Source organism: Podarcis liolepis, assembly GCF_965112155.1.
Source record: "Podarcis liolepis genome assembly, chromosome: 16".
Taxonomy (NCBI): domain Eukaryota; kingdom Metazoa; phylum Chordata; class Lepidosauria; order Squamata; family Lacertidae; genus Podarcis; species Podarcis liolepis.
The window spans coordinates 11862603-11882045 of NC_139567.1; the positions used below are offsets into that span (position 1 = coordinate 11862603).

Here is a 19443-nt window from a genome sequence, read left to right on the forward strand (position 1 = left end):
AGGATGCTCCTTGTTACAAGTACTAATATTTACAGTTGGGAAGGTAATGAATTAAAACAACCTGGCATCTCATAACATTTTTTTTTTTTGCAAACAACAATTATAGGCTTGACTTTAAAGTTTCACTTTGTAGAACAGTTTGAGAAGCAGAATGTGTCCAGAATTGTTCCTGTCCGAAACAGGGATTCAACCTATCAAAAAGGGAAAGGAGGTTGTACTATTTCAAGACTCTTGCCTGTCCTCTTAGTTTCTAAATCATGGACTCAAATAGAAATTCTGGTATAACAGCACCTTCAGAAACATGTTGAATCACATACTTTCACAAAATTCACATTTGCAGAAATTCTTTATTCATCAGATCTAAACATTGCTAAGCATCATCGTTATCAGCACCAACTATCCTTTTGGAATGATCACCCTCTCTTAGAAACTTTCTGCATATTGCAGTTTCACAATATGCATTCTGAAAGCCTGGAGTTTTTCTTTTTTAAGAAAAAAGCAAGAAAGAAGAGGCAAGCCTTGTAAAATGGACAGAAAATAGATACAGCTTCTCCTCAGAGCCTCTCACTCAGCATCAAAAGCAAAGCTTGAACTATGGAGTACAATAAGTTACTCTTGCATATGCTTGTATGCAGAAGTACGCAGGTCTGGGTTTCGCTGATCCAAGTCCTCTTTCCACGCATCATAGGTTCCATGCATGAGGTTTTAGAGTTTGACATATTAGTAACTTGTAGGACGAGATAAACACACAGTATTGGCACGAGAATGGAAAGGAAGTACCTTGGGGCAGAACTCCTTTCCAATTTATTTTTATTAGGACCTGGGCACACTCCAGGAGGTGGCGAGACTTGCATGCCAATCACCTACTTGCAGGCAGCTTGACTGAACTGTCAGGGTGTTGGGTAGAACCAATTCCGAAGTCCTCTTTCAGGAATTCTTAGCACGAGCATGTACGGTAGCAAATGTATGAGCAGCAAGTCTTGTGTTTGAACCCCCATCAATAACATTGCAAGATGAGATGACAGATTGCAGAGCCTGAGCATAAGCTGAAAAAATAATGGAAGAAAATTAGCTTTTGGTATAAGCTTGGGAAAAAGAAAGAAGAGGTGGGGAGGAGGTGATGGAGAAAGCACGAGAAGAGGTTTCTAAAATTATACGTAGTGTGATGATAGATAACGTCTATACCCTCTCCCACAATATAGGACATGGATTCAGTACCTACAGAAATATTTTTTCATGCAATCCATGATTTGAGGAGTTCATTGCCACAAGATGTGAACACTGGTTTATCAAGGGCTTTAGGTAGGTTCATGGAGGGTAGGTCTGGAAAAAATGGCTATACTAAATGCCACTAGATAAGATACTAGTCGCTAGCAGGCAACTGTGGAGAAGTGTTGTGGCCTTCCATATCCTGCTTGTGGTTAAACAGATGCAGCTGTTAGGCACAGCAAAGTACAGGATGCTAAAGGGACCTTTGCTCTAATTCTCCAGGGCTGCTCTTATGTAAATGTTGTTAACTTGGATACAGTTAACTCAGCATTGGTATTGTTCTACAGCTACTTGCTGAATCAGGAATTGATTGACAACCCTTTGCTTTTGACCAAGATGTGCCTCCCAACGTGAAGAACATTCACAGGATCCATGGGAACTGCCACAGCGCCACTGAGCAGCAGGCAAGTTTTTAGCATGACTGCTCAGAGATGCAGTTGCTAGGAAGACAACAGCTTGGGGAAATAGTTTAAAGTTTCAGAACAAGCTAAAAGGCATGCGCAAGCACTGCTACATTGCAACCTTGGTAGAAGAGTCTTGGCTTAGAATGCATATTTGTGGATCTGGTACAGCGGTAAATCGATTTTTGAACGTAATCCGTTCTGGAAGACCGTTTGAGCTCCAAAACGTTTGGAAACCAAAGCATTTATTTACGGAAAACTCAATATGGAAGCCGCGTGGCATGTTTGACTTCCGAAAAGTGTTTGAAAACCAAAGCATTTACTTCAGGGTTTACAGCATTCAAAAACCAAAACGTTTGTAAATGGAGATGTTTGAAAACCGAGGTACCACTGTCTATGTCCAACCACAGGCTTACTAGTAAAAACAATGTGAATGGCAACATTAGTTGCTTACCAGCTGCTGCAGCCTGGTCTCAAAGCCCTTCTACTCACAGAACTAAGATGTTCTGTAGCTTGAGCAGGACTAATGGAACACCCCAAAGTATTCCCTATATGGAAACTACAAAGAGAAAAGGATAGTTGAATAGAAAATGCCATGGGATGGATGCTTAAGCAGAGTCCTTCAGAATAAATTCCAGCTGGTATCTGATTAAAAATCCACCGCCATTTCTGTATTTCATGAGACTGCAACCTACTCTGCTAGGCACTAGGTGTTTCAAAATACGCTGGTATCCTCTTCCACATGAGCAATGCTAAACAGCTGCCGGGAGGAACAACAGATGCCAGTGATAAAGAATGCCAGAAAACCTTGTACCTTTGTGATTTTTGTAGAACACACAATTGTTGGCGCAGCTATCAGGATGAGAGTCCCAGAAATCTGTCCCACAGAAGCACAGCAGAGGCAAGCTGATATTATACATTTTGATCTTCTCTCGCATCTGGGCTCGTAATGCTTCTACATATCTGAAACAAAACGCACACAAAAACACCCTTATTTTCGTCTATTAAAAACAGACTTTTGGCCCTGAAAAGGGCCCCCAAAGTGGTTTACCAACACAAAGCAAAGCCAGTTTAAACAATAACAGGATTGATGCATTAAAGAAAAAGAGCCGAGTCAAAACACTCAATCTTTAATGCAGGACTGTAATAAAAATGCTTTCACTGCCTGCCTAAGGGTATTCAGGGATGAGGACAGCCTAACCTAGAATCATAGAGTTGGAAGAGACCACAAGGGCCATGGAGTCCAACCCCCTGCCAAGCAGGAAACACCATCAGAGCACTCCTGACATATGGTTGTCAAGCCTCTGCTGAAAGACCTCCAAAGTAGGAGACTCCACCACACTCCTTGGCAGCAAATTCCACTCTCGAACAGCTCTTACTGTCAGGAAGTTCTTCCTAATGTTTAGGTGGAATCTTCTTTCTTGTAGTTTGAATCCATTGCTCCGTGTCCGCTTCTCTGGAACAGCAGAAAACAACCTTTCTCCCTCCTCTATGTGACATCCATTTATATATTTGAACATGGCTATCATATCACCCCTTAACCTCCTCTTCTCCAGGCTAAACATGCCCAGCTCCCTTAGCCGTTCCTCATAAGGCATCGTTTCCAGGCCTTTGACCATTTTGGTTGCCCTCCTCTGGACACGTTCCAGTTTGTCAGTGTCCTTCTTAATGGGTTTTTTTGTATGTGTGTTGGTGACTGATGGCGTATGAATCCCTTATGGACTGGCCAATTATTAGGCCTTGCAATTAGGTTACCCAAATGAATATGGGGAGCAGGCACCTGGGTTCATTGCAGTCCTTGAGCACTGCATTGACTCACATGGCCACATAGCTCTGTAACCACCACTAACTTTGGTGGTTGGCTGCGACTGGCCGCAGCCGTTGCAGTGGCTTTGCTGGCTGCCAAGAGCTGCTGCAATTGCTCTGATGACTTGTGGAGATGTTGGCTGATGTTGCAGTGTGACTGACCACATAGTCCCTAGCTCTCAGGAACACCTGGAGTCTACTGGAGTTCAACTATCTTTGCTGGTGGTGGTCCTTGTCAGTACAGCCTCCCTCTGAATATAGCTGCTGGGGACAAACAAGGGAGGGAAGGGTTCTTGTCAGCACAGTGTACTGGTTTGACATTGTGGGGAAAGAGATGCTGAACTAGATGGGCGTTTGGTCTATAGAATGTGCTCTCAGTTGTTGCAGCTGGGATTTTAGGAAGAGAAACAAAGCCCCCCTCAAATATTTCAGCTCACCTTGAATATTCTTTATTTCTCTGTTGCCTTTCCTCTACCTTTTTCTTCTCCAGCATATCCCCTAGTTTAAGATGTTCCAGTTTTTCATAAGCTTTCCCTTTGGCATTAACATCTCCTTGGGAGGCCCTCTCTTGTATCTTCAGTTCCCCTGCCTGGTATGTCTCCTGTATCCTCGGTTCATTGTCATAGTGCCTCTCTTGTACTCTCTGTCTCTCCTGCATCTTCTGTTCCTCTGCATGGCGTCGAAGCTCCTTTTCCTTCTTTATTCTATGGGCAAGAAGTGTAATTCTATTTATTCTTTCACAAGATCACACGCTATATAGTGCAGGCATAAGAATTAAAACAGGCACCCCCAAACTCGGCCCTCCAGATGTTTTGGGACTACAATTCCCATCACCCCTGACCACTGGTCCTGTTAGCTAAGGATGATGGGAGTTGTAGTCCCAAAACATCTGGAGGGCCGAGTTTGGGGATGCCTGAATTAGAACAACATTCTCAGTTCTGCTGTTACATTCCTGTGTGGAATAATTCTAAGATGGTAAACACTGGTTAAAATTCAATCAGACTTTCCTTTGGCTCCAGCATGGTCCAGGCTTGGTAAACTCTAACAAAATTAACTGTCCCTAATGTGTTTCTGTACTGTGAGCGGCATGACACATTACATGTTACTACCATCTTCTTACTTTGCCTGTCTACATTCAACCTCTACCAGGTGTACTCCAGAGCAAAAACATGGGCCATGTATGGTAGCATCCAGGAGTGACCAAGTCCTTGCTTCAAAACTTAGCTATGAACTCACTAGGTGGTCTAAGGAAAGACACACACAAAGCACCTAATATCTGCAAATTAGGAAGACTATTGGTCTAACCCAGGGTTTCCCAAACTTGGGTCTCTAGTTGTTTTTAGACTACAATTCCCATCAGCCACTGGCCACTGGTCCTGCCAGCTATGGATGATGTGAGTTGTAGTCCAAAAACAGCTAGAGACCCAAGTTTGGGAGATTCTGGTCTAACCTTACAGGACTGGTTTAAGGTCGACTGTGATGTTTTTGAATCTTGAGAAAGAGCAATATGCAAGTAATATTAATAAATCTGCACAAGTCGATTTTTGAACTAATTATTTGTTTAATTCATAAATAACATTTATACAATGCATATCTTCAATAAATCACCAGTGACAAATAACCCTCAAAAAACCTATGCCAAAAACCCCCAAAAGGTGACTGAAAAACAAACATTTTCAAGCAAGCTGGATTACTTGCAAACAGGGAGCCAATGTAATCTTCCATAGCAGGGTGTTCTGCATAGGAGCTGCTACTTCTTTATTCACTTTAAATTATAAACAGCTTTAAAAGCTCCATCAAAGCAGTTATTATCCATAAGTGCTAAATGGAACTTCCACATTCAGAAGCAGTCTGCTGGGGACAAGTGGAGGAGGCCTAATGCCCTGCTTGTGGACTTCCCAGAGACACCTGGATGGTGACTGAAAACAGCAGGCTGAACTATATGGACCTTTGTCTGAACGAGCAGGGTCCCTCCGCTGCCAACTCGCTAAATCAAAGCTATTCAAATAAGAGAGGAAAGGCACAAGAAAGTAAAAATATTTACTTAACAAAGCCATGCTGCTGAAGGAAAATAATCTCATTTGACACTTCTCTCCCCAGCAATTTCCTTAATATTCAATATTTGAACGAACTTTACTGCATCATAGTAAAATTTTCACCTATAAAAGCCATGGGAGTAACGGCAGGCCAACCTTATCCTAAATAATTATAAACAAGATAACTAACTCCTCCCCACCCAGTTAGCAAACTGAAACAAATAAACATAACTCTGTCGTGGAAATACAAGATTCTTCACGTGTTATCGAAAACACAGCTGCCTCAAGGTGCATTTTCCTTGAGCGATCTCTATACTATGAGGAGACTGAAGGAATCCACCTGGATGCATTTGAAGAGGCCCCAATTAATTATAAAAATTATTTTATCTTTTGGCACTTTCACCCTTTTTATCTTAACAGCAAAAATAGGTTTATGGTTTCCAGTGACTTCACAGCTGCCGCGATATGGCCCTAATAAACTGAGAGCAAAAAGATGGTCATGTGTAGAACACGTACTTTTCCATTTTTCTCTGCCACTCCTTCTGCCTTTGCTGCTCCTTTACTTGTTCTCTTTCAATATCCATGAAGAGGCGCCTGTATCTCAGGTACTGGCCTTGGCGCTACAGAAAAAGACGAATTTCAGAGCAGTAGTGGACACGGCACACTTACCATGCTCCAGGTGCCATACAGAGAACTATTAGCAACCATTCCACCTGGCTGCAACCAAGAGAGGGGCTTGGCCTCACTGCCATTTAGCTCCCTCTCTGCCTGAATTCGCTCCGTCAGTAGCTATTCCGTCTACTCACAGAACGTTTACATCAGTGAAGAATTCATTCTTTTTAATGCACTTATTTTCACAGTGTCCTCCCTTTCTCTTTGTGCTTTCGAGTCACATCTACAGTGGTACCTCGGGTTACATACGCTGCAGGTTACACATGCTTCAGGTTACAGACTCTGCTAACCCAGAAATAGTACCTCGGGTTAAGAACTTTGCTTTAGGATGAGAACAGAAATCGTGCTCTGGCGGCGTGGTGCAGCAGGAGGCCCCATTAGCTAAAGTGGTGCTTCAGGTTAAGAACAGTTTCAGGTTAAGAACGGACCTCTGGAAGGAATTAAGTACTTAACCCGAGGTACCACTGTACTAGATTGCCCATCTGCTAGCGGGAACTAAGGAAGCACTGGGTACTTTATCATTACTTTAACAAACAAAACCGAGATTCCAGAAAGTAGGGACTCACTCTTTCTGGATTAAATAATCTAGAATTTAGGAGTACATGTTGCGAATACCCCAGGATCTTAAAAGTGCAAAATGCCAATCTATAGAAGCAGCTGCCAGGGCTCTTCCTGTACAAGATCTCTCATACTATGTACTCTTATTGTTTAATAAGAATTTTTTGGTGCGTGTCCCCACAAGTGTATTTACAGAGCTCAATAAAGTGGCAGCATTCTGCAACTACAGTCAAGGTATTACAATTTATTGAAGTGGTTCAGTTACAAGACACAAAGACCTCCTGAAGCAGGTTTCCCTCTGCTGGCCAGCATTTAAATCACAACTCCGTATTTTCCTGTGACTCCCCATTTATGAAAGTGTAACATTCTAATGCCTGGCTTATTCTCAGTTTTACCCTTGGGTTTTAAAGAACTCACACTCTGCCAGTTGCTCATATCTCACCAAACCAGAAATGCATCTCTATTTATTTATATTGCCTGCTCTGGAGATGTTTTATAAAAGAGGTAGTACCAAAACTGCCTTTTAAAAGGTTTGGGTACGTTAAGTGCAGGAGGCAGCACTTAAGCAACTCCATGTTTGAATTCTGGCAGCACTAGAGATTTATTATAGTGAATCCAGCTAGGAAATTTTACCATTTGTCTGCTAACCAGCTGCTAGAAAATAACAGGAGTGTGAACTGTTCTTGCCCCTCCCTTTCCCCCTACTTACACCTCTTTAGCACCATCCTAGGCCTAAGTCCCAGTAATTTAGGATGTGGCAGCAGGGCTTATTGAAGCAGCATAGCCACATTACCACCCAAAGCCCACCAATAGGAAGGCTGGGGGAGGGAGAGGAAATGAAGGGTGGGGGAATGTCTCTTTGCTAAGTCAGCTCCCAGGCTGGTGCAGCAAAGAGGCACAGATTGGGCTGTCTACCATCACCTGAGAGCAGCTGGAACATTTCTGAATCCAACAGAACGTGTGTTGGTCCAGATCTGCTCCCTCAACTCCCCCAAAACATCCCATTTCAGTGGTTTCCGCTTGCTACCGCAGCAAGAAGCTTCTGCCTTTGGGGTGGGGGAAATGGGATTCTCCCCTGTCGTCAATAGAACTGCCCTGCTGAACAAGGCAAGCAAAGGGATACCTCCATCTCCTCCCAAGTACAGTAAATTGGGGGGCTGGATTTCTCTGCCCAGCTATAGCCAGTGGCAGTCATATTTTTATAATGATGGCATGTGTGTGTGCGCACACGCACACAATTGACTCTCAGCATTAAAATATCCCGTATCCCTTAAAACGTAAGCAGAGAGGCAGAGGATCACAACTGCCGTCACCACAGCCTTGCATTGTTTCCTCATGAAAATTCATTTGCAAGGTGAATTAATACAATACTATATACCTGCTTCTTTGATTCTTCTTTCTCTGTTCCAGACCAGAGTACCCTGGCATCTTGAGGTTCATTGCCAGCTGTGGGATAGGTACTTTTCAGTATCTCATTATTAACCTACAAGGAAATCAGAGCAAGTAGCTAACTTCTCACCTTTTGACACACATACAATAAATAATAATAATAATTTGTTTATACCAACAAAATATTAAAATACATAAAAGGCTTCCTTTTAACATATAGCCCTTCTCCTCTTTTAGACTTTGTATTTATATAGATAGATATTGATATAAAACCCAGCAATGTACACGATCCAGCCACAGCAAAGCAGTTTTTTGTTTCACTGGTGTTCACTGGAAAGGTTCATGCATCTGCTTAATTTTCTCATGGATGTCAATGGGACTTTAAACTGTTCAGCTTTGGGGAAAAACATATCCCATGTTTGATGTAACATTCTAAATTTCTGGTGCAGTATTTTAGGTTGCTTTTTTGAGTCCAGTAAGTAGTCAGGAAGAAGGCATGAATCTTATTGGTCCATTTTATGAGCAACCCATAAAAGAATGGGGCATTAATATAATAAACATTAGTTTAGTAGACTGTAAATGTTTAAAGAACCATTGCAATGTATCAAGTATATGTGGGGATGCTAAGAAAGGTGGGAGAGGATATATTGTTTTGATATTATCCCTCACTCATGCTAGTGAGTAAGCAGCAGAGCACATTCCCTTTGCAACTTATTCGAAGCAAGTTGATGATTTGTTAGAATCCTTTAATTAAGCAGTTCGGTCTGGCTTCTCCAGTCTGGATTGTTCCTGGTAAGTTTCCTCTTTATTTCCTAATAATAATAATAATAATAATAATAATAATAATAAAAAATTATTATTACTATTATTATTATTACTATTATTTAATAATAATAATACACAGTCTTCTTTAAAAATAAGAATAAAGTTTTTCTTACATTTAGTTCACAGTAGTAATCTGAAGACAGGAGTTTTCTTGTGGTTACAGTGAAAAGAAGTCTGAGCTACATCTCAGACTTTTGGCTTGTGGGCTCCATCCTATGTGAAGGTTGAGCCATGCGCTGGCTGAGAGTCCAAGAGTAAGAGAATAAGAGTCCAAGAGAGAGATGGTTGCATGGCCAACCCTTTTATCTGGTCAGCTAGGGTCACGCCTATCTACCTGGTCACACACAGGGGGAAGAAGCTCCAGAGCAGGTATGACAGGATGTCCTCCCTGTCTGGAGCCACATTCCCCTGTGTGTCCATTCTAGGCAGCAAGAAAATGTTGTAGTTGATTGCTCTAGTATATCCCACAGTATATACCCAACCCAGTATTTCAGGGTTTTTATTGTTGCACTGTCCTATAAAGCAGGGGTGAGAAACTTGTGTCCTCCAGATGTTGGGACTCCAACCCCCAGCATCCCTTTCTATGAGCCATGCTGGCTGGGGGCTGATGGGAGCTGGAATCAAGCTACACCAGGATGGCCACAGGTTCCTCATCCCTGCGATAAAGAGCAGTTCAAAATTAGTTTAGCAAACTATAGGAAAGCAAGCAGCTAGGAAGACATAGGAAGTCTCATGCATGCCATGATAACGAGTTCAATTGTCTTCCTCTCCTTCAATGTCACAGGCTCTCACACAAGGAAATAGGAGAACAGCAAGGGCGACATTCTTCTAAAACAAGTGTCTCTTCTGAACACAGAACTAGTACAGCTAACATCAGCTGCAAGACCGGTATTGGAGAAATCTTACTTTCTGAAACTGCACTGTATAGTATGAGTCTTTGTTCCGCTGTCCTTGTTCCTGCCCTTGAAGTTCAGCTGGAAGGTCGTGGTGCCCCACAAGAAGAAACTCGCCTCTGTCACCCTCTTCTGCATTGCCTGGAATTGTCTTGGGAGATGCTGGCTTCTAAACAAAGTTGAAGACCTTATTTCAAAAGCCTGTTACATGAGCCTGCCGAGACTGAATAGCTTTACTGAAACGTGTACGTCATTTTGCACTGCATTAGCCACTTAAGAGAGTTTTTATTTGAAAATTGGTACATGTAATATTCAAAATAAATACACAAACCAAACAGGGGAGATAGTTTACTCTTCAGAAATCCTGCCCCAGTCTTGAGACACAGCAGCTTGGTTCACATGTCACATTAAACCATAGTGTAGTGAGCGAGCAGCATGCTCAAAACGTCCCTACAGTACTCTCCCCTGCTCCTGCTGTGCCACAGACGAAGCGAGCCAGAGTCCAAGGAAATCAACCACTAATTCCAATTCAGATGACCCAACAAGCCAGACTGGCTTGTTTTGTTTAATGTGGTATGTGAACTGGACCGGGATATTGGCAGATCCATATGTCAGGGACATGTAAATCATTTGCCCCACCTCCAACACCCCCCCCCCCGCAAAACAGTCTTAAGAGAACAAAGTCCCCCCCACCCCAGCTGAACTCTGAAGGGGAAATAATGCTACAGGAGAAATCTGCCATTAAAAAACCTGCTTGCTGGTAAAAAATATGGTTGGAGGAAGGGTTTAGTTCACCTTTTTCGCCCATGCTGTGCCTTAAATCACAAATGAATTTCCCTTCTGATTCATAGGGATTTGGCATTGCCTAAGTTGGGTCATGCCACTGCTACACATTTTCACAAAATGGCAAAACATCACTCTTAACAGGGCAAGTTGCCCACATAAGAGCTACAACTTTCACCTGATTGCTTGATGTTGTAAACAGCTAGATAAGCTATCATAAGATCATGTTCTCATCACTTCAGGCAATTACCTAATAGGAGATAAGGCTAAACACACATTTGGTATCACATTAAGTGGACTGTGTGAACTCACCTAGCTAAAGTCACCCAATAGCACACTTTAAATGCATCTCTTGGTCTGAATGAAAACCTGCACTCCTTGTCCTCTGGGCTGGTATTACTTTGAGATTATGAACAATTATGTTTTTAAACAGAAAGTTTATTAGTGTTAGGAAAGCTACATAAGGGTTTAGAAATACTGGCCCTATGATCTTAATGCATAGTTATGCTAAAGATTCAGAAGTGGTAGAATCCAACTCATTCTTCATTTATCACAAAATCAGCTTCCTCTGTTGGTATGTCTGAGGGCATTGGAGAAGATTAGCATGGCACGGAACCCAGAAGCATAGAGCAGGAACTGAAAAATAAAACTGGTAAGTTGAAATTCAGAGATTACCTATACCTATTTACAATTACTCCCAGGTAATTGCAGCCTCAATCATGCTTCACAGCTAGCCAAGCAGGTAAAGACGATATTGCAAAATGTACCAAAATAGAGAGTATTTTCTCTTGTTGTCACCTGTACGCTCAGACGGCTCTCCCAAGCACCTCCTGGAAGTTCTGGAGCAGGATCACTTTCTGACACAGATTTCCGGGAAGCCAGCCTGCGACGGACCTGTTGCACAGTTTTTCTTACCTATGAAACAGAAAACAGGCGCAGGTTAATTCTGTGTCCAGGACAGCTGTCTACCAGCTCCATCTGGGACGCAGGCTGAGACCCTACCTGCCCACAGACTGTCTCGCCAGAGTGGTGAATGCTCTAGATATCTCCCGCTTGGACTACTGCAATGCGCTCTACGTGGGGCTACCTTTGAAGGTGACTCGGAAACTGCAATTAATTCAGAATGCAGCAGCTAGACTGGTGACTGGGAGTGGCCATCGAAACCATATAACACCGGTCCTGAAAGATCTTCATTGGCTCCCAGTACGCTTCTGAGCACAATTCAAAGTGTTGGTGCTGACCTTTAAAGCCCTAAACGGCCTCGGTCCTGTATACCTGAAGGAGCGTCTCCACCTCCATTGTCCAGCCCAAACACTGAGGTCCAGCGCCGAGGCCTTATGGCGGTTCCCTCATTGCAAGAAGTGAGGTTACAGGGAACCAGGCAGAGGGCCTTCCCGGTAGTGGTACTTGTCCTGTGGAACGCCCTCCCATCAGATGTCAAGGCAATAAGCAACTATTTTACTTTTAAAAGACAACTGAAGGCGGCCCTGTTTAGGGAAGTTTTTAATGCCTGATTCTGTATTGTTTTAAATATTCAGTTGGAAGCCGCCCAGATGGGAGGGGGGGGGGAAGAATAAATAAATAAATAAATAAATAAATAAGTTATTATTATTAAAAATACTACTCACATAATTGAGAATTATAAGCAGGCTGGTACTAGACTGCTCTTTTATTTTTATCTTATTCAAAAACAGATGGCCTAATAATAGAAAGTATTGATTTTTGGAAGTGCTTTTTGTTTTTTCAACAGCCTAATGAAGATTTAGTACCGTATTTTGTTTTGTTAAGTCAAGAAGAGCTTGATAGAAAATATGTACTTGCAGATTTGAGCTTGCAGTGCAGCTTGGAAGGTCTGTGTAAAAAATGGTGTCTGGGCGACAAAGCATTAAAATAATTCTGGAACAGACTCAAGCAGGCGTCTCTGAGCAGCATGCTACAAGTATTAAAGTCCGCAACCAAGGACCCCATGTTCTACTCCCTAATGGATCTTTGTCTTGCAATGAACTGCAGAACCCCAATAACATGCTATGAAAGCACTGATAAGGCTTTCTTCTCATGGTGCATTATCAGTGCTACACAATATGTACTGACTCATGTAAATGTGCTCATCAGTGGGTAAGTAAGTAGAACAGTACGTACGCATGTGAATCTGCTTAGGGTTATCTCTACCAGAACTTTCATTTCATTTTGAATGTTTTCAATCATGTAGCCTGTAGCCACAAAAGCCAAGATCCTGTACTTCATGTGTCTGTAGCAAGTATGAATTGTCTTCCCTGAGCAATACAAGTATTTCTGCATATATCTCACATTCTGGGCAAAAATCAGAACAAACATGATATTTTAAAGGACTGCTGTTTTTATTATGTTTTTAGATCTGTTGTAAGCTGCCCAGAGTGGCTGAGGAAATCCAGCCAGAGGAGCATTGTATAAATAATAAAATTTATTTATTTATTTATTTATTTATTTAATTATTATTATTATTATTATTATTATTATTATTATTATTATTATTCAGGTGCAAATAAAAGTTGTGTATATATCAGTTTTGCATCAGTAAAATACATTTGCTGACTATTTATCAGATACTTAAGATCTGAGGCATCATAGATCAATGAGACTTAAGGTTAAAATGGCCACAAAACTCAACAGAGTGAATGGTTGATATGGCGCGAAAACACTCACAGTTTTAGCATGCTCTGAAAACTGAACATTTAGGACCTTTTCTTCCAAGTCCCCCTCGTAATCAGGCCTCTGCATAGAGTTGATTTTATTACCAGTACTACAGATAGCAGAATCGGTGTTATGTCTGTACAGACACGTGCTTTTCTTGGGGGTCAATTGTAACGCAGAATCTGAAAATCCTATCACAACAGAGCTTTCTTTAAGAGCCTGCAGAAGAAAAAGGAAAAAAACAACAGAGTAATAAGAAGACGGTAAACACATCCTAGCTTACTGCTGTTACGAGGAATGATAGTCATTTAAAGGGTTTGAAGTGATAAAACTGACCTCAGAGGTCATACCACTTTATCTTATTCATTTACAGTGGATTCTAGTGATTCTAAGACTGATATCAACTTGTTATTTTCCTATCTGGTGATAAAGTAATATGGGAAAGCAGAAGTGAGCATACTTGAGAGATGTTCCAAGGTGTGGTCTGAAGGCAAATGAGGCCAAAATTGCTGAAGCTGAGCAGCTCTGCACAGGGTCAACCTGTGCCCCCAAACTCTTTTTATGTGGTCTCCAATACCCCCTGAAGCTGTCCCATTATTTCATGCCATAAAAATCCCTTCCTGATTGCTCCTTATTTTTATCGACCTTTAAAAATGTTTTCCACCTCTTCCTATGTTGTTTTGGAACAATTTGGAAGGACAGCACTTTATTTTATTTATTTTCTATAAGTTATTTATATTTAACTTTGTACTGATTACATGGCTTGGAGAAAAAATTGTCTGGAAGCCAGAAAGAAATTACTTCTACTCGCTTTTCTGACCAGTAGCTGCATTAGTTTGCTGTACTTTTATAAAAATCCTCCTTGTGCTCATTTATGAATGATTCCATTCAGGGTAGTCTTTATTCTGGATTATTTAATCCAGAACACTTTTGTCTCTGGCTCCTCTCATCGGCAATGCCATACAGCTCTCGATAGATGACACCTGAGGGAACGTGGTCCTTGACAGTAAAAAAGGTTGCACTCCCCTGATGGGTCCTAGATTAATGGAACGCCACAGCTTGGAACATCATGATGCAAGTTATCACCACAAATCCTAAAATCAAATTCATACTCTTTTCCATTGCACATGGGCTTCTACCAGTGTGGTGTAGTGGTTAAGAGCGGTAGTCACGTAATCTGGGTAACCGGGTTCGCGTCTCCGCTCCTCCACATGCAGCTGCTGGGTGACCTTGGGCCAGTCACACTTCTGTGAAGTCTCTCAGCCCCACTCACCTCACAGAGTGTTTGTTGTGGGGGAGGAAGGGAAAGGAGATTGTTAGCCGCTTTGAGACTCCTGAAGGGGAGTGAAAGGCGGGATATCAAATCCAAACTCTTCTTCTTCTTCTTCTTCTTATAAAAACAATCTTACTTGCAAGGAAAGAGCCTACATGTGTAGTTAACAAAAGAAGCAGATATTAGGAGACACTGTCTTACTGCTTCATAGGACTTCTGAAGCTGGTGTTTTCTCCTCATCTTGATGTGCTGGTTCACCCTGTGCTTCACCTCCTCTTGAAAGCATTTCAGAAGCCTCTCTTTTTCTTTTCTTTGTTCTTTGTATGCTTCTTCAATTTGAGCTGCTGCTGCCTAAAGAAGATTGAAGATTGTTGAAACCAAGAGTGGGTGGAAGGTAAACTAAAGTTCATCCGTGAACCACTAGCCAATTTTGCACAGAGCATCTAGTTGGTGGGATTCTTGCAAATAATGCTGAACTAGATAGAAATTGGTCTGATCCCACAATGCACTCCTTACGGTTTTAACAAAAAATGGAGTCTTAGCATCACCTTGCACAGATTAGGTATTCCTTAAATGTTACTAGATCCCAAGTATTCAGTCTTGCTTGGAACTTTTAATATACTGGACCAGATCCCATCTTAATGCTAAGGCAATCTATGGCTTAGCTGCAGGTAGCATGGCCAGGGAAAGAGTGAAGAAGTCACAATTTTTGCTCTTGCTTGTTTATACTAAGCAATGGTTTGGCTTAGCATTACATGTAAACCAGGCCACTGGCAGACAGTAGGATTTGTGTGTTTGTGTGTGTCTGTGTGTATTTAAAGGGAGACCAAGATCACCCGAGACTCAAATATGCCTGCCTCTGGTTTAAGAGTTATTCAGAAAGGGAATGGCATATCACCAACAACATAGGATACACAAGTTATGCAAGAATAGAAGCTGAGTTTGTAACATAATTATTTAACCTAGATTTCAAGAAAAGTTATTTTTTAAAAAACCAACACAGACATTACAAAGTCTATTACAAATGTGAGGCTTTGTTAACATTCTCAGATAGCAAATACAATCCTGACAATCTGTAGTTCCTCATTCAACACCCCCACCAGCAGCAGCTCTAGAGAGTTTGCCAGCTGGAGAAGATAGCATTGGGCTAGATGGACCACAGATCCTGCTCAGCAGAAAATATTGTCTTTCAGAAAATGATGCTTTGGAAAGTTCAAAAATACTGTTGCATATGGGGTTTCCTTTCTTAATACTTACAAAAACTGTGTTCTCTTCTTGCTCTGCATCATCTTGGGCACTCTCCACCCAAGCCCCAACAGCTACCACACACTGCGTCCTCTCTGCTAATACGTTCCAGTTCACTGCTGCTGACTGAGGCCTCACTTTTTCCTCAGCAGATCTCCAGGGATGCTGCTGCTGCTGCTTCTTGGAAGGTAGCATCTCAGCAACAGAGTAACTTCAAATCAGGGACATCTGGAAGGAGTCTCTGTTGAAATACAAGATTGGGCTCAAGATAAGCTTTTAGTTGCACTAACACACCACTACCAAGTCAAACTTAAGATGTTCAAATAGGGCAGGGGAGATAGACCTGTGGCCCTCCATATGTTGTTGGACTTTCAACTACCACCAAACCCAGAGACCATGGCAGTTTTATATACGCAACTCCCCATTTGCATGGAAGGGGGGTCACGTCCCAGGTCACCCATTGAAAAAGCCTGCAAACACCCCGTCCCATCCCTGCCCTGCCCCTTTTGTGATGTTTTCAGGTCACTTCCATCTTTGGAGCAATGCGTGAGTGTGCAGTCGTGCCTATATTGGATGTACCTAAAACGGTCTAGAAGGTCATGCATTCTTCATCCCTCAACTGGGGTCACCAACTAGGATGAAAAAAACAACCCCAGCCTAGCCCAGCTTGTGTTTCTTTAACAGAGTTTTGATCTTCAAAAAATCAACTGGTGAAGCTTCTCCAGATTTTCATTTAAGCAATTTATATGTAATTGTTTATGAACAAAGTATAAGTTTATAAACAAGTTAACTACAATCACTAGGTAAGGCTGATCTGCTGCTAGGGATTGCCAACTAGCTAGATCACAAAAGGGAAAATACGAAAATGGGAGGGGGAAAGGCACGTTAGCTTACTCCTGCTTCCTTTGGCGGAGGCTTCAACAACACTAGGAACTTATCCACAGAATGGAACTAAAACAGGGTCCTTATGTCTACCAGGGTTAAGCCTATGCTTTCAACACCTTTATATACAAAACTGCTTTAAATTTTCTTGTTCTTAAAAAAGAAGAAGAAGAAGAAAAGTAGTTTTAAGCATTTCCCATCTCCAAGGAAATCGCGTTACCAGAACTTCGCCCGGGGACCGAGGCTCCTTGCGGGACGTTTTGCGCCCCTCCGCTTCTCCTCACAGCATCCCGGAAAACTGCTTCCGCCGTTGTCATAGCAACTCCCTCCGTCCTCACCCGCGTACCTGCCCTCAGGGACGCCCGCCGCGACGGGCGGCGGCTGTCGCCATGGCAACCGCCTCAGGCCTCGCCTCTCCTTCCGGCCGGCCCCGAGCAAAACTCTTCCCCAACCGGAAGCGGGCTGCCAGAACTCCGGGCCTTCTTCTTCCCCTTCCCCTCCGAAACCGTCCTTTTTTAAAAACGCCGCTTCCGTCCCGGCAGCGTTCCGGCCCCGCCTGCCGCTTTTACAGGCAACCAATCCGGAAGCAGAAGCGGCTGCGACGTCATAGTTTGCGACGCGCCCCTTTTTAGAACTTTGGAATGTCGACGCGCCTCTTTAGAATTGGCCACGCCCCTTAAGGGGTGGTCGCGACCGTCTGGCACTAGGTCCTCCAGTGTGAGGTGCCTTGGGGCTTTGCTTGTTGCTTGGTGGAGGGAAGTTGGCACGGGCTGTTCCGTTTTCAGGACGGCTTACGATACCAACACATCTTATTTTTATTTTATTTTAAAATTTTAATTTAATTTATTTGCCGCCCTTTTCCCGCAGGTCTCAGGGCGGTTCACAGAATAATAAAACTGGGTTGGGGTGGAAATAAGAGGAACCTAGAAATGAAAAAATATTAAAAAGCCAATACATGGTTTGCGTAAACTCCAGGACTTCTTTCTTCAATCTCAACCACTCCCCGAGGGTTTGTGTGGAAATTCCAAATTAAGGAATATTGAAGGAATATTATTACGGCCCAAGGGCTGGCATACTAAATTAAGGAATATGGAATCCCTTGGTTAACAGGGTATCAAATTGGAAATTTTATTAGTCGAATGCATATAAAAGAGATGTTAAGATACCTTGACACTTTTGAATTGCTGGACTCTGCCAGGAAGGGGCCTGCTATCTAGTGGTGGACATGTTGTGAACTGCCCTGGGATTGATGGGTATAGGGCAGTATACGAATTTAATAAATAATAATAATAAATTTTAGGAGCCTGACAGAAAAGAAGTTTGCACGTGCTCAGAGGCACTTTTGTTATTGGAGCAGAGCTTTATGTACCTGCTCTTTACCCAAAGGTTGAAGGGCAGCTTGCAGAACAGTTAAAACACAATATTAAAAATAATTTAAAGCAACTTGCAGTCACAGAAATAAGGTGGGTTGTAGAAAAATACATCCCAAGTGCCAAAGGCCAGGACGAAGAGGTGCGTCTTCGGCGTTTGCTAAATGCTGTGTGTCAAAGGTTCCAGACTCACCTCTGCTGCACTTACTAGAGCTCAGGCTTTCTCCAGCAGGCTCCAGGTGGCATGCTGGCTTCCCCTCCACCCATTCTGTTTTCACAACAACCTTGTGGGCTTCATCAGGTTGAGACTGCCATTGCTAAAGCCCCCAAGTGAACTTTATGGAAGAGGGAGAGTTTGAACTTTGGTTTCCCCACTCCTAGTCCCTTGCTACACTACACCACATTGCTCTCCTAACACTTGAAAAGAGTGTTCTGGGTCTTGGCTCTGGTTCAAATTGTTGTTGTTGTTTAGTCGTTTAGTCGTGTCCGACTCTTCGTGACCCCATGGACCAGAGCACGCCAGGCACCCCTGTCCCTGGCTTTAACTATACGGACCTTTGTTGGCAAGGTGACGTCTCTACTTCTCAAGATGCTGTCTAGGCCTGTCATTGCCCTTCTCCCAAGAAGCAGGCGTCTTTTAATTTCGTGGCTGCTGTCACCATCTGCAGTGATCCTGGTTCAAATTACAGCATCTTAAAAAGCAGAGACATCACCTTGCCAACAAAGGTCTGTATAGTTAAATCTATGGTTTTCCCAGTAGTGATGTATGGAAGTGAGAGCTGGACCATAAAGAAGGCTGATCGCCAAAGAATTGATGCTTTTGAATTATGGTGTTGGAGGAGACTCTTGAAAGTCCCATGGACTGCAAGAAGATCAAACCTATCCATTCTGAAGGAAATCAGCCCTGAGTGCTCACTGGAAGGACAGATCCTGAAGCTGAGGCTCCAATACTTTGGCCACCTCATGAGAAGAGAAGACTCCCTGGAAAAGACCCTGATGTTGGGAAAGATGGAGGGCACAAGGAGAAGGGGATGACAGAGGACGAGATGGCTGGACAGTGTTCTCGAAACTACAAACATGAGTTTGACCAAAGTGAGGGAGGCAGTGAAAGACAGGAGTGCCTGGCCTGCTCTGGTCCATGGAGTCACGAAGAGTCGGACACGACTAAACAACAACAACAACAGAATCAATGCATGGAGGGTAGGGCTGGATGATTGGTTCTATCCTCCAATTATTTGCTTATTCCATTTTATGTATATCTTGCTTTTCAGTCAAGCTTTGCCGTCGAAACAGCTCACAACAATTCAGCAAAAAGATGTTAGACATGACGGGTGCAGGGACTTCCCTATAGGGAAGGGACCAGGACTGTGG

The 19443-nt window shown here is 42.8% G+C and overlaps 1 protein-coding gene and 1 long non-coding RNA gene across 3 annotated transcripts in view; one reads left to right on the forward strand and one right to left on the reverse strand.

Moving 5' to 3' along the window:
* LOC310695854 overlaps positions 1 to 19443 on the forward strand; it is a 255022-nt gene that overhangs the window by 191543 nt on the left and 44036 nt on the right. The window lies entirely within an intron of this gene.
* CCDC15 (coiled-coil domain containing 15) lies at positions 328 to 17239 on the reverse strand. Of its 2 annotated transcripts, none has more exons than XM_083480557.1 (11): positions 17049 to 17239; positions 15833 to 16061; positions 14777 to 14926; positions 13315 to 13521; positions 11431 to 11547; positions 9863 to 10018; positions 8121 to 8225; positions 6029 to 6132; positions 3914 to 4180; positions 2485 to 2633; positions 328 to 1046 (listed from the first exon to the last, which is right to left on the reverse strand). In XM_083480557.1, the coding sequence occupies exons 2-11, from the start codon at positions 16013 to 16015 to the stop codon at positions 928 to 930; spliced, it is 1557 nt and encodes a 518-aa protein (XP_083336683.1). In that variant the 5' UTR covers positions 16016 to 16061; positions 17049 to 17239; the 3' UTR covers positions 328 to 927. The 2 variants fall into 2 exon arrangements, with proteins under 2 accessions (XP_083336683.1, XP_083336682.1); XM_083480556.1 differs by having other exon boundaries at positions 16923 to 17167.

Bases quoted from the DNA above. Each gene is read 5' to 3' on its own strand.
- CCDC15 (XM_083480557.1), bottom strand. From the start codon at position 16,015: ATGCTACCTTCCAAGAAGCAGCAGCAGCAGCATCCCTGGAGATCTGCT. The intron at 13,522-14,776 runs GTAAGACAGTGT...TTTCTTCTGCAG, and splicing joins TTCAGAAGTCCTATGAAGCA to GCTCTTAAAGAAAGCTCTGT. The intron at 10,019-11,430 runs GTGACAACAAGA...AACTTTGTTTAG, and splicing joins AGAGCCGTCTGAGCGTACAG to AAGCCAGCATCTCCCAAGAC.